Source organism: Apteryx rowi, unplaced genomic scaffold (genome assembly GCF_003343035.1).
Source record: "Apteryx rowi isolate R43461 unplaced genomic scaffold, aptRow1 scaffold_48, whole genome shotgun sequence".
NCBI lineage: Eukaryota > Metazoa > Chordata > Aves > Apterygiformes > Apterygidae > Apteryx > Apteryx rowi.
The window spans coordinates 1,679,250-1,694,428 of record NW_020450738.1 but is presented as its reverse complement, the minus strand read 5'-3'; the positions used below and the strand labels follow the sequence as shown (position 1 = coordinate 1,694,428).

Here is a 15,179-nt window from a genome sequence, read left to right as displayed (position 1 = left end):
TGGGACTTCTGCTGACTTGTTGAATTCCTTAGAGGGAGCTGACATAATGCTGGTAATCTTTCCTTTTTTTCTCCCCCCACCTGCCATGCAGGAGAAAAATCCCCCTTTTAAAATCTTGAGTGTCGCTAGATGGCAGCATCTTCAATGTTTCTAAAGGAAATTACGCGGGTATAGAGAAATGTATCAGCTGAACTACAAATCCCAACAAGCACAGCAAAAAAGAATAAAACTTCCTTTGGTACAAAGGTCGGTAAGCATAGCAAGTTGTTTGAGGTCTGCTGGTGAGTGATTATATTGTTGTTTTTTAAATGCTTAATTCTGTTAGAAACACCATGATGTGTGTTCAGAAAACCTGCTAGTTTGAGAAATGTATTGCTAGCATATTTCGCTTCCCAAGTGCGTGAAGATGGCTTGAGGAAGTGCTTTGGCTGATCAGGATTTTTCCACTGAAAAGACATATGTGAGAGCAAAGGGTAATGAAGAACTTCCTGCATCTTGAGTGAGCACTTTGAGGTGATTTTTCTGATACTTGGAACTTTTGCTAAAAGTCAGTAGAACTTCTCCCAAAATTTGGTTTTAGAGCAGATGCATTCTGCAAAACTTAGTATGTTAAACAGTGCCATCCAGTCATGTGTGCAGTCTGATTTTGCTTGGTTAGCTGACTAGGTACTTTTCACTTCTAGTGACCCAAAGGATATATTAAGACAGGCCTAACCTCATATAGCCTACCCTCAGAGACATCCTAAGAGATGTCTTTTTACTAGCCAACCTAAAAAAAGGATTTTAACGTATTGTGGTCTTTCCCCTAATTATAAAGGTGTGTAGTGATCTGTTTCCCCATGCACATGCTCAGCTATGGCAAAAAGCCTGCAATGAGGTGTTTCACAGTATATACACAGTAAACACAGTATATAGCTTAGTCTGACTTTAAATCAAATGGGATAATGGTTTTCTTATATTGGAGTAGAAAGAATTTTAAATTTAAAAATAAAAAGCCTGATAGGTTGAATCTCAAACCTTTAGGGGAACATACCAGTTTTTCTGCAACTTTTGTCTGGAAAGGCTTCTGAGAAAGCAGACAGAATTTCTGTTCAAGATCAAACTGAATAATTTGCTTTCAGATGTGGGACCCTAAATTCAAGTCATTAATCTAAGTCACAGCATAGATTTGAGCATCTCTAGAAGACAGGGTTAACTGCTAACCCAGAGGATATTCTGGCATCTGTGTCTAACTTCTCAATGAAATACTCAATGTGTTGGATTCATGCATTTATTTAAAAACTGCATATTCATGAGAAACCTTTCTGCACTCATAGCTATGTAAAGAAACTTTGCTTTGCAGATTTTGAAAGTGTGGAAAAGGTTGCTTATCATGTACTCAGTTAACAAACACCAGAGATTGCACTCTGACTGGAATACAGTAATCTTACTTTTTAGGTAATGGTTTGAAACATCTTGCTCAGTAATTTACTCCTTAAACAAGCAATAAGCCTACTGAAACCTTCTTTGAATCTGTGGGAGTGAAATGATGGCATTTGCTTATACTTTCCATGCAGTATTTCTTTAAACATAACAAAGCCCTTGAAAGGGTGTGCCTCAGCAACAGAGATGACTGCGCTTTGCCTTCTGACTACTACTGGTTCAGTAAGGTGGAACTTCCTAGAGGAGGAAAATTAAGTTCTCCTTTCCCCTCTACCCCTTGCTCCAAGCGCGCTCAGTAGTTCCCAGAAAACAAAGTGGGAGAGACAAGACAGAGCTTCATTCCCCCTCACGCCCCTTGCCCTATGGAGCAGGGAATCTGCAGTGCTGGGAGATTCCCAAGACGAGTCAGAGCAGACACAAAGGCCAGGCCACAGAAGCAACAGAAAGAAAAATGTTTTATGGAGCCCAGGAGGGTATTTTCCAGAGTTTGTTGCAATCTAGGAAGTCAGTGTTTAGTCTGAGAGGAGAAAAAGAAAGGCCTGCTTTGTAAGAACACAATGTGCAATGAAGAGTAGTTTACAAGCTATTTTATATTTCTCTTCTGCTTCATCTCAAATTTTCCTCTGTTCATGAAAAAATAAATTCTAGTTTCTGTTATAATATAGCTTGGCTTTTGAGTTCAAACACCTTTTTGTCCTTTTTGGGTCCTTACTGATACATGCAAGGTTGAGGCAGTCCCACCTTAGAACACCGACTGACTCAGAGGCACATCATAACAGAACAGGGCTCCGATTTGAGAGTAGAAATGCTTGGATCATCTGGTTTTCAGGATCCACTTGCATGTGTTTCCCCGGGAGTGATGATGTTCATTCTTTTAAAGTTTCTGTGACATCTTCTGCCTGCACAGGTCGGCAATATGGGTCGACTTGATGGGAAGATAATACTACTGTCTGCAGCAGCACAGGGGATTGGACGAGCAGCTGCTATTGTAAGTTGAGAAAACTTTGTTCTTTAGTTAGGTTCCTGTACCCTATCTAGCTCTCTTATGCTGGCTTGTCTAATGATACCTGCACCAAGCAAGCTCTTAAATTAATAAACTAGGGGTGAAGCCAAAGACAACCTCAGAAATACTCATTGAAAAATTTAAGGAAGAACATAGTCACTATACAGTATTATTTGTTCTTTGTGCTGTCTGAACTTCTGGGAGTCTTCAAAGCTGGATAGTGGTATTAAGTAACACGGGCAGCACTGGAAAACAGCTGCAACCACTTTTCTAGGAGTATGTGGTCATGCTATCTGTACCTCTAATCAAAAATCTCTGCTTCTTTGTTCTGGGAGAAGATGATTAGGATAGTAGGTGAGTTCCCTGTTATAAGGGTCCTTGATTTCCTGTTATAAGGCTGGATACTGCAAAGATCCCCTGTAGCAGAACCAGATGTTTTATGTACACTGATAGTTGATGTAACTAAGCCTAGGTGATAAAGAACACAGCTACAAGGTTGTTCACATGAGCAGCTGTGAGAAACACTTTAAACATTATAGTTATTTATTGTTAAACAGAAACTTCTGGTTAGTTTATAATTCCTTTTGGCCAGTTCTGTGCCTGCCATTTGTTTCCTCCGTAGCAGATAGATAGAGAAACTAGCAGAATTATTTCAGTAACTCCACAATGTAATAAACAAACCATGAAAAACTTCTATAAACAGGAATTTTGCCAAACTAGTTTCTTGTGCAACCTTTTCTGCACTTAGATTAAAACACTTGGTTCAGGAAGTAGGTCATTTTCCTGATGATTTCACTTTGTAAATACCCAGCAAGCTATGGAGAGGGGTAGCACGTTTAATGCCACTATCCTCTTAAGCAGTCCTAAAGACAATTATTTTGAGGATAAGGGGCTACAGTATTTTTCTGCTGGTCTGAGACTTCAGAACACTTTTTGAAATATAGGTTACTCTGTTTTGCGTAGTTGTCATTTCATCAGTAAGTACAATGCAGAGGAAGCAGGTTTTGAGGGGTATATCAGCAATGAAGGAATATCTCAGGTTGAGTATTAAAGAAAAGTCATGCTTTTGAATTTTGCTCTATTCAGTGATTTGGATGTGAAGGACTCGATTCAAGTTTATATACCATTGTTTCTTTTCTTAGATGGCATGTAAAAATATAACTTCATTTACAAATGGTGTAACTTCATTTAAATCCAGTAGTACAAACTTAGTTCTAGCCCTACGCATTTGGAACATCCTTGCTAGCACACATGCAGCTAGTAAGGGCAATAATAATAATGGCTGTATTAGTCTGGTTACTGTTTCTGATGCTTTATTTATGGGTTTGTTATTCTGAGGAAAAGATTGTAAATCTCTCTAATATCTCTTAGAGTTACTCAGTTGTCCCCAGGACATTTGTCCATTGATACTCATCGCTTCCTCACATGCCCAGAATGAAAAGGGGAAGAATAGTTGCCTTCAGCCAACTTTTATTTCAATCCAAAAAAGATATGAGAAGAAAACAGTCTTTATTCCTGTTAAAATCTGTAATATCCAAGTGTAAATTGTTTATTTTGCTTATGTTTTTCAGGCTTTTGCTAAAGAAGGAGCCAAAGTCATTGCTACAGACATCAATGAGTCCAAGCTGCAAGAACTGGAGAAATATCCAGGTAAATAATCTACAGTAGATATTAGTTCAATTCTTGCAAGTTTTTTTGTAGGCAGGCTGAAATATAATTAGAGGTTATGGCTAACTTTAAAAGGCAGGGGAAAAAAGAAAATATTCAGAGTAATTCTTTAAATATTGGCATTGCTTTATTCTGTGCTGTAGAGTGGCAGGGACTTCGTATGTAAAATGCTGGCATTCAACTGCAACATCAGCATTTCAGACAGAATATTCCAGGTATGTGGAATACCTTTGTGGCTTTTGTGTGTCACAGAAGCAGTTGATTTCTGCTTTCCAGAATGGCACCTATTTTGATTAGCTGTTTAGACTGCTGGGCTGATTGTCAAACATTCCGCTAAAGGCATGGAATGCTTTTCCTTGAACATAAGAGCTAATCATCAGCTATACAAAAAGTGGATTTAGTGTCTTGCATTTCCATCAGCCATACTTGGTAAGGAACTCATTAAAAACATAGCTGCCTAATAGGAATTGATATGTCTTTAGAAACTAATTCCACCATTACCAGATAAGCCTATTTTGTTAGCAGAAGTGCTTGGGACTGAAGATTGTTTTCTTGCTGATATCACAAGAAGAAACTTCAAAGAGCAGGTTTTGCATAGCTGTTTTCTTTCCACTTAAAGTGACACAAGTGAGAGGACATCATTTAAAATAAAAAATTTATCAGTCTTAAAATAAAAAATAAGACAGGTATATATCATAACAGAAAATACTTCTAAATTTGATGCAAGGAAGTGAATGCTGGACTTCATGATTTCCTATTATCTCAAAAAAGTTTAACATCAGTCTTGGACTGTAGGCAGATACTTTCAGCCAATGCAACTGAATCTGAAATAGTATCACCTTTACACAGCTAAGTGCTAAGCTAACCTGAGCTACCCTTACAATTCTGCTAGTATAGCAGCTCTGCTAAAGGTATCAGTAGTTCAGGTAACTCAAACATCTGTTTAAACTGTGGAGGCTGACCTGGCAGATGTTGCCTGAAGCGGGTTGGGGAGTGTTTGCCCCAACTGCTCTGCAGAAAGTTGCCTGTTTCTGCAACAGGCATGGGTTGGACAGTAAGCATATGCAAAAATACTTTTCCGTGGCACCACTCAGAGTGAACATCTGTCTCCTCTCTCATTGGAGTTCCCTACAAGCAATCTCATTGTAATTCTTTAGGAACTTTGGGACTTTCCAGCTTCGTTCTCAGGGTGTTTAGGAAAGCATTACGTTTTTAACTGCACATTGCTTCCCCTCAGCTAGTATGTTCAGAAGGAAACAGAATTTTCCATGTACTCTCAGCCATTTCTGTTCTTTTGACCTATTAGTTAAAGCCTAATTCATCAAGGCTTGGTGCATCATGGTCTTTGAATTTAATCCAGGTGAGGTGACTCCACTGCTGATGTTAGTCACCAGCCTGTAGTCTTACCAATTGCATCATCATATGCAAATCTCTTCAGAAGCATATGTATCGTTTAACAAAGGCATATAAAGCATGTTCATGGACTTATCAGTTTGGCTTCAAAAGATGCAGATTTTTCTCCATTTGAAACCAAATTCTCCCATCACTTGGACATCACTCAGATGCTTTACAGCTAGCTTTACGGCATTTCATAGAATCATGTAGGTTGGGTGTGATCTCCAGAGACTGTCTAGTCCTATCTCCTGCTCAAAGCAGGTTGTTGGACCAGGCTGCTCAGGACCATGTTCAGTCAAGTTCTGAATATCTCCAAAGATGAGAATTCCATGACCTCTCTGGGCCCCTGTTCCAGTGTGACCACTGTCATGGCAAAAACGAACAAAAAATCCTTGCATTGAGTCGAACTTTTCCGTGTTCCAACTTCTTTCTGTTGCCTTTCATGCTTTTATGCTATGGGCCTCTGAGAAGAATCTAGATCCATAGTCTGTACGCCTTCCCAATAGGTAGACATGTATTGACTGCGTGTCACTACTTACACATGATGAAACTGTGGTTTGGGGCACGGGTATTCTGCACTGGATGTCCCTTAGTCCTAGATGCAGCCTATGCCATGTCCAGGCTGTGGCAAAGGGGTAATTGCAGCAAGCCTTAGTGCCATGAAAACCTGATTGCACCCACTGAGGGAACTGTTGGAGTACTTCCACACATCGAGGTTTCCTTTCAGGATAAAAGCTGGTGCATTTGAGAAGGGTGCGCAGCCCGATGTTTACTGTCAGCATGGAGTTAGGGTGCAGGCAGGGTGTATCATGAGGTACACTTATTCCATAGTGAGGTCTCAGTCTTGACATCAGTGAGAGAAGTTAGTTGTGTTAGATTACTGGAAGCTTCTTATTTAAAATGATATGTAGATTTTATCATATATTGCAGCTCATCTGGAAGTGTAGTTTGCTTTGCTCTTTTCATTTCTGGATAGCACTGCTCTGGCTGGCCCCTTAAAACATTTCTGTTGAAGAGGGGTTGGTTCTATGGAAAAGTGTTTGGAAGAGAGCTGCACCTCTCCCTGTTTTGAGGTCATTACATTTCTCAATCTCTCAGTGAACTTCTCTGAACAAAATAGAAGGATGATGATGATTATGTTTTTAGTATCAATGGTTTTCTTGAAGGTATAGCTACAGACACAACCAGTGCTATAAGCACTGACAGTGACAGCTATCAGGGGCTCAAATAAGTAGAGCCTTATAGCAAAGAGTAACAAATTTCCAAGTGTTCTTTGGTTGGTTGGGTTTTTTGTCAAACAATAAATAATTGCAAAAACATGAACATCATGGTTTTTAAACTACATTTATTATAGAGGCAATCAAACTGTTACAATTCCTCTTCATTTCTATTATAGCTATGATGTAATACCAGGTTATGTAAAGTTAATAATGGCTTATGCAAAAACACTTTTCCTGATTAAATGTTATAAAGCTGGTACATATGGATAGATGTCATGTAATGTGATCGTGACAGTACGTCACACCTGTAATTAGTTCCAAGGAATTATTATTCTATAATGGTGGGTATGAAAGCTTGTTAGGATTATACAGACTCTGTAATTCTTTAGTCTGGAAGTACAGCAGAACTCAAATGCATTGGAAATGGCTTTTATGGTAAAGGACACTAACTCATCTGCTTGTGTGATGCTATGTGACAGTCTTTTAAAGACCCTTCTGAAGGTTTAAATAGCATGCCATGCTGTCTATTGCTGTCCTGATTTAACCGTTACATTACATTAATGATCAAGCGTAGCTGTCAGCCAGTCTCCATGTCTTGGTGCACTACTGAGAGGGGACCATTCCTGGCAAATCACTGAGTTGAACAGGAGCTGTAGTCCTCAGCACTTCTGAAAATCAAACTGCTGCTCTTTAACCAAAAAAGTGAAATAAATACCATGTTTTTATAGGAATTCAAATACAGGTTCTGGATGTCACCAAGAGGGAACAGATAGAAAATCTGGCCAAGGAGATTGAAAGGATTGATGTCCTTTGTAACATTGCAGGGTAATCAGCTTCTATTTCATCCTCCTCCTTTTTCCTTTTTTCCCTGTCCTCCAAAAGTACTTCCTTTTACGTGAATGCATGTTATTCCTTTAATTTTAATGAGTTTTATACCTTAATGTAAATTTTCATGTATTTTCATCAAAACTGATCTCTTTGTGTGCAGCCATGTTACCCAGGCCAAGATAAAAATGGTTCTGGAAATTGAGCTATAAGTTCCCCCCGGCTCTGTGGGTACCTTGTACTGATTGCTTTGGTCCCCCTGGCACCACAGCAAGTGAAGCTGGTGGTCTGCCTGTGTTGTATCTATTTTTTGGAATTTCCCTATTACCAAACACYTCTCTGCACATATGGGGTCTGTCTCATGTCTCTGATGCTCATCATAAGAAATATACTGTTGCATTGCTTTCTTGAGAAGAGCTATTGTGCCTACTTTATAAGGTTGGAAGGGTTGGCTATTACAAAAAAGCAATAGAAAAATGTGCATACAAAGCCATAGATTTGTAAACCACAGACAGTAATCCATTTTATGTGCTTATTCCAGGTTTGTTCATCATGGAACCATTCTGGAGTGTGAGGAACAAGACTGGAATTTTGCTATGAACCTCAATGTTTGCAGCATGTATCTAATGATCAAGACATTTCTTCCTAAGGTAAGTCTCTGTTGCATTGTGTTTAAAGTGGGGCAGGTCTAAGTCATTGCCACTGTGACAGCATGGGATTTGGAATAAAAATGTGAGTATGAAGCTTTGGATAGGGAAGGCCCTTAAATTATAATGATCCCACTCTAAAGCATTCTCGGCATTGTCTAAACCTTCAAGTAGACAATATATCTAAAGGAAATTATAGAGATGATTAATTTAGGGGTTTTGCCCTGTGTAATTTGTAAGTAAAATCCTCCAAATACAGAGCAGCAAGGGAGCTAGTGTAATACAATAAAGCACAGCACACAGCTACACATTATGTAGCAAAACCACTGCTACAAAGTATTTAAAAATATACATTAATATGAATTTTTTTCTGCAACTGGGGAAACTACCCTATGAAGCAGTTCTGTAGCACTGATGGCAACATGCTGGTTATATGGAAACAATAATCCAATTAAATAAACAATCTAGCAGCTTGAGGACTCTTGCTTTTGTGAATAACTAGCTTCTGGACTACAAAAGCTTGTGAACTGAATAGTGTTTGTTTCCTGTGAATGCAAAGGCCACAGTTGGTAGCTGTCACCAGGGTGACTGGATGATTTCTCCCCTCCTTCCCCCCCTCCCACTCCCAAAATTTTGCTCTGGTCCTGGCTTTTTTCATCTGATCTTCACTTTCAAAGGCTCTCATAACTGTTTTAGGCACCTCAGGTTTTGGGATGCCTAAAAAGTTTATAAGTTTCACAAACTTAGCTACAATTCAAAGACATCAGAGAGCTGCGACTTATCCTTCTCCAAAGCAAGAAGGATTTGAACAGAATCACTAGAAGAATTACACTGGTAAATGGCACGAGACTGATGTCCGTGTAGTGTACCGGACAAGATGGCAATGATTCAGAGGTCACTAAAAACGTTATGAACAACTATCTACAGAACAGCTCACAGCAGTGGGTATTTGTCAGTAAAAACATTCAGCTTCGAATCACGGAAGCCTCATTGTCAGAACGTGATTGAGTGGGAAGTTTCATGTGAAGAGCACATGCCCTGTTGCACGTGTGGATTCACGTCATGCTTTACCGATCAATAACATTTTACAAAGATAAGACACCATCTTAGATTTCCCTGGAAAGGTAACTTCACCCTAATTAACTAAATAGCTACATTGGGATCATACAGAAGAACCTGTAGTCTTTTTGTTTGTTTTTTAATTTCCTGTGTCATTCTTTCTTATCGTGCAGCTTGGAACACGAAAGACTGCAGTAATTTTGTTTTAATACTCATTCCTGTCAGTAGGGAAGGAGATAAACCTTGGGGCAGGCAAGCAGCAGGAACTTTATACCTTGTTCTCAGCCTGGTTCCTCTTCATTTTATTTTAAATGCACAAATTTCTTGGTGGTCCAGAGTGAAGCTGATGTCAGTGCTCCATATTTTCGTGGTTCTGTCTAGATATATGGAGAAGGAACAAAACACTTTTCTTGTCTTCTACATCACTTTTGAAATGATTTAGGAGAACTTAGTGAGATTCTCACTATCTGCTTTACTTCAGATCACTTCAAATCACTTCTGCTTTACTTCAATAGATCAAAAAGCGATAAGCACTTATCCATGCTGACAAAGCTGTTATCCTGGATATCAGCTGCATTTAGGGTTGTTCTAGTGGTTGTTATGGGCCTGCTGGTGACAGAATAGTTCACATTTGAATGATACAAGTATTCTTTTGCAGATGATTAAGCAGAAATCTGGAAATATTATAAATATGTCTTCTGTGGCATCCAGCATTAAAGGTCAGTAGCTTTCTAGAGAGTTGCTTTTATAAATTTTTCATAGTCCTAAAATATCCTGTTGACACTCTGGGTCTGTAGAAATTTGCATATCCAATTTGGAGAAAATTTTGATCCTTGGTGCGTGTGCTTGATGAAGCATGTTGCAGTTACGTTGTTACGTAGCAACTGCTCATTCAGCGCACGGAATGAGCTGCTCTCAAGGACCAAATTGAAGCTTTGCAGTGAAAAGAGGCAGCCTGTAGACATCTTGTTCATTTGTTGTAGGTAAGGTTTTGTGACAGAGGATTACAGAAACAGAGTGCATCCCAGGAAAGGAAACCGCTACAGAGTTGGGCCTGCTGCTTGGTGCTGACTTCTTTTTAGGTTGCCCAGGTGGTCACTGTGGTCCTCTTTTTCTGATTACCCAGTGGAGAGCCCCTATGGCCTGCTTTTTATAACTATGCAGGTCTCATATGTCAAGGGGAGAGACGTGATAATGCCACTGCACAGTGATATTATGAGAAGAAATTCTTCAGTTGTCTTTAAAAAAAAATAATAATAAAATTAATTTTAGACGACAAGTGTAAGACCTTAGAAAAGCCAAAAAGTTAGAGCAATCTGCAGGGTGTGAAACAAAATTATATGAATAAAAAAATAAATATTCCTCAGCTTTGCATTTAGAAGGCACTGTCCATCCTATGGAGGGATGCAGCATTTAAAAAAGAAAGGGGGGGGGAGGGGGATACATAGACTACATACAAATGCACAGATGTAAAGTTGCATAAGCACTGAAGTCCTGGTCTTTGAGTTTTTGAATCGGTGCTCTGAATGTTTTATATTATCCTTTTATCAGTTTGCATTAAATAAAAGGGAACTACTCTTTTAGTGATAACTTGCTATATATGTACTTCAGAGAAACCATAAATAACTAACAATTACGTAAGCCCTATAGCTGTGTTTCCCAAAGAAAACTGAGGTTAATAAACAGATGGGCCTCTWCACTTGCCAAATTTTTGTTTGCTCATTCTGTTGTTTTTTCTAGATTACTTGCCAGATTTATAGTTTTGAAAAATGCTGTGTTTTATTCTCGTCTATGCCTGAGGAGAATTTTAGCTAGCCTACCCTTGTGGAAAGACTGTGTGCTACAGGAAATGCTTGAGTCAGAAGCAAATGCATATAGAACAAACTTGTCTGTCTTTTTTTCTTAATACGTTTCCATGCTGTCTTCACACCAACCTCCTGTTAGGAGTTGTGAACAGATGTGTTTATAGTACTTCTAAGGCAGCAGTTATTGGTCTAACAAAGTCTGTGGCTGCTGACTTCATTGAGCAAGGCATCAGATGCAACTGCGTATGCCCTGGTAAGTATTCTTACAGTATTTCGGAAACTTGGAGCAGATGCTAAAAAACATATGGCTCAATTTAGTTTGACTTTATTAACGAACAGTAGACTTGCAAATGGCAATTAAAGTTACCAGGAGTCAAAAAGAATAAGACACATTTCAAACCTCTCTGAGATGTAAAATAGAAAATCGTTACTTTTATAATTAGACTGAGCTGTACCCAGCCCAGCACTTTTAACCCAGCACTGAGACATCTAAGCATATGCACATTATGTAAGCGTTACATAGTATTTACATGTTTATTTGCCTGGAAGTTAAAAGCAGTCTAGGGCTAGCTAGCAGGCTAGCTATTGTTTAACAATCTGCAAAGTATTGAATCTCATTCTCAAAGCATTCTGTCTTTTATTGAAATTTAGGTTCCTATGCTAAGTTGATAGTTTTGCAGTCTTTCTCCTGCATCATATTACGACATTACCTGTAGGTGTTATACCATACAACTAAAATCAGTGAAAATGCATTCTTTATCATAATTGTTGATACACTTGAGTTTTAATTATTGAATTTCAAACTTTTGCTTAGGAACTGTTGACACACCATCTCTACAGGAAAGAATTAAAGCCAGGCCTAACCCAGAACAGGTTAGAAAGCAATTTGTTTGATCATGTATATACATGCTAAACACCTTTAAAAACAAACAAAACACACCCACTTCTGTCCAGACTCCAGAATATCCCATATTTCAGAGTATGAATGGTAACATAACAATAGTGTGTCCTTCGATAATCTGGTCAGTTTGTGCTCAAACTGGGGTCTTAAAATGCATCATAAGGCATTTGCTTAGTGAATGCAGAGGGTCTGTCATCTGTGGAAGAATTTGCAGCCATTGCTTACAATATCTAGTGCGAAAAGAGAGTATGTTCACTTCTTTGGCATGTATCAGTCACAAACTAGTGCACAACCATTATAGAAAGGGCATTCTGGCATATGCTTTTAAAAATGACTTAGGATCTTCCATCATACTAAGTGGATAACTGTGAATCCTCGTTTGAAGGGCCTGGGAATAYCTACCAACAAAGGAAGAAGGGCTTCTGTCGGCTTTACTCTGGAACCAGAGGTTTAAGTCTGCTCTCTTAATATTTTTCCAAACTGAAATTCATACCATTAAGTTACCCTTCTAGTTTCTTTTTCTAGCATAGATTCCCTACCCAGTGTATTAAAGTTTTGACCTCATGGCTTGTTTCCAGTATTGCTTTGCATGTGTCACACAATAATCAGATTAAAATATTTGTTTTGTTTTTTTGATACACCCAATGCTGTTATATCTAGGCATTGAAAGACTTTCTAGCCAGACAGAAGATTGGTAGGATTGCTACTGCTGAAGAAGTGGCCCATCTGTTTGTGTACTTGGCTTCTGATGAAGTAAGTACCAGACAATAAAATTCTGTCACAGAATCCCATGCTACCTTGCAGCTTCACAATAGAGAGAATCTGTTTTAGGAGGATTGATATTGTCTTTGAGCTGAATTATTACAAAAAAAGAAAACTGGCCATCCTTTACTGAGTTCAACCTGTAATACACAAAATGCCCTGAATGCTGACAATGATTGTTAAGGTGTTACATACTTGGAACCGTAGCTTGGATGTTTCATGCCCGAATCATTCTGAACAATAGCAGAAATGATCATCTCTGCTGTTCCAGGTGGCTTTATTTCCACCACAGCTGGAGCATGTTTTAAGGAGGTAGAATTAGTGCAGTGGTCACCTACCTGTGCTGTGCAAGGGCAAATGTTTGTGTAGAACCGCTAGAGATCTTAGCAGAAATTCCAGCACTCAGAATGAACGTTCCCTTCTGGCATAACCAATAAACCCATTGAGGTTGTTATGGACCAAACTCATGATGACTACTGCAAATAACAATGAAAACGCATCAAGCTTGTTTCGTATACTGTGCTACAAATTTACTGTGGATCTAAAATTGAACTGGATTCCACTGGACTTGTCCAGCAGTCCTAGTGAGCATAACGAAATACTTTAATGGAATTAGTTTGGTCTTAGTTTTTCCCTCTATCACTAATCTGTTTCTCACTTTCATCTTGGATTACTGTTTCTGTAAAGCTACTAATTTAATGCTTCAGTACTGACCTAGAGAGAAGAATGTCACCCTCTCAGTTGCTTACCTCACTTTCTGCATCATCTAAATTTTAAGTCCCCTTATAATTATTGGCTGACCTGGTCAGATTCTGCTCAGCTGAACAGAGCTAATAACATCACAGTGTAAGGTATTATTGCCGCAGGTGAGCTCTCTGAAATCCACCTTATGTGAATTCTTATATTCAGGATGTATTATCGTCTTAATGCCTTTAATAATAATTTTGCTACACTCCACTAAGTTAGGTGAAAGGCTTCCATTTTTAAGTTTTTTATAGTCTGTGCATTCGGATCTACTGTTGGTTTTGTTTAAAAAAAAAAAAAAAGTTTTTATGAAAAGAAATCAGTTTCTGATAAAGTTAAATTAGTGTTTTCCTGTAGTTAATAGCCATGAACTATTAGTAAAATTCATTGCTACTTTTTATATAATTTCAGTCTGCCTACATGACTGGCAATGAACTAATCATCGATGGAGGGTGGAGCTTGTGATTGAGCCTATCTGCAAATGGAAATTCATACTATGAAAGGCAAAAAATGGAGAGGATCATGTTTCTCAGTTAAGATAGTTTGCAAAAATTTAAGTCACTAACATGATGTCTTTCAAAACAAATTTAGTGTATTTTTACCACTCTGTAATCTTTCTAAATTGTTCTTACTGATATGCTTTTCCCTAAATAGTGAAACATTGGAGTAAAATGTACTTAATGTGACTTCTTTCATAAGAATAAGAGTTTAACCTTTAAGATATCAGTGTTGCAAGAATATTATTTAATGTACAAAATCTGAGTCTTGTTTTAAGCAAATCTAAATGAAAGGAATTGAATACTACCTTTATTCCCAGCCTCCGAAGTATATGCAAGTTAAACATTCACAATTAGATTTCCTAGTAGTGTTGACAGACTATCCAGGGGAAGCAGAAAGAGACTACTTTTAAATCAGCTGAACTGATCTTGAACTAAGTGCAGTTTAAACAACAGAAGAAAGAAATAATAGCAAATTTGAAAACTTCAAAGTTTGAATCATTTTGTTGGAGGTAATAGCTGTCCTGTGTTAGAAAACATACTAGTTCTTGCAAATTGCACTTGAAAGCATGTCATGATTTCCAAATTATGAGGTATGTTCTTTCTCCTCTCTATTATTATTAGCAAAATGTTCTAGAATTGTAATAACTGTAGAAAAAGTCTGTGTTTTGAATTGTGGGAAAGAATATCTGTCCCAAATCTGAAAACGCTCACATCCTAAGTGGAAGGTGCTGGACAGTCAGACGTGCTGTGGCCATAGTGTATGGGCACGTCAGACTTCCTGCACATACAGTATAAAGTCAGTCTGTACATGCTCAGCTGTGCTGTCCATCTGCAGTATCTGTTTTCCAGATACCCAGTGAGTTACATTGCTGGAATCTGGAAAGACAGTAGATCGTAACCCAAAAGGTAGGGCAACAGGTTACCATTAGGAGCCGTAGGATTGGCTGTTTTTTGTCTAAGCACCCAAAAGCTTATAGACACTGTCTTCATGAACCAGAAATAATGGAGGTGAGCCTGCTCTAGTGGTTGTTAAGACTAAAGTTTACAGCATGTGTCAAGCATAGAGAAGCTCATGTAGTTTTGCAGTCAGCTTGAAAAAATGAGTACTTTTACTAGTACCAAAGAGATTCTCCTGGGAAAGATGGAGGCCAGAACTGTTTCATTAATGGTATAGACCACTCCTAAAATGGTCTTGAAAGTATCACTACTATGTCTTTTTCCATGTACA

General features: G+C 38.4%; 1 protein-coding gene across 2 annotated transcripts; it reads left to right on the top strand.

The window, feature by feature from the left end:
- The first annotated feature begins 249 nt into the window (after positions 1-249).
- Positions 250-14,742, top strand: BDH2 (3-hydroxybutyrate dehydrogenase 2). Of its 2 annotated transcripts, none has more exons than XM_026078373.1 (10): positions 250-281; positions 2,330-2,410; positions 3,997-4,075; positions 7,437-7,533; positions 8,075-8,183; positions 9,898-9,958; positions 11,184-11,297; positions 11,859-11,917; positions 12,606-12,698; positions 13,863-14,742. In XM_026078373.1, exons 2-10 carry the CDS (start codon positions 2,339-2,341, stop codon positions 13,914-13,916), a joined length of 738 nt encoding a protein of 245 aa, XP_025934158.1. In that variant the 5' UTR covers positions 250-281; positions 2,330-2,338; the 3' UTR covers positions 13,917-14,742. The 2 variants fall into 2 exon arrangements, with proteins under 2 accessions (XP_025934158.1, XP_025934157.1); XM_026078372.1 differs by lacking the exon at positions 250-281 and adding an exon at positions 465-513.
- Positions 14,743-15,179: the final 437 nt, after the last annotated feature.

What these genes read in the sequence shown, in the direction of transcription:
- BDH2 (XM_026078373.1), top strand. Translation starts at nt 2,339, where the DNA reads ATGGGTCGACTTGATGGGAAGATAATACTACTGTCTGCAGCAGCACAG. An exon ending in GTCCTTTGTAACATTGCAGG is followed by an intron (nt 7,534 to 8,074) that starts GTAATCAGCTTC and finishes TGCTTATTCCAG; the next exon opens with GTTTGTTCATCATGGAACCA. An exon ending in TGTACTTGGCTTCTGATGAA is followed by an intron (nt 12,699 to 13,862) that starts GTAAGTACCAGA and finishes ATATAATTTCAG; the next exon opens with TCTGCCTACATGACTGGCAA.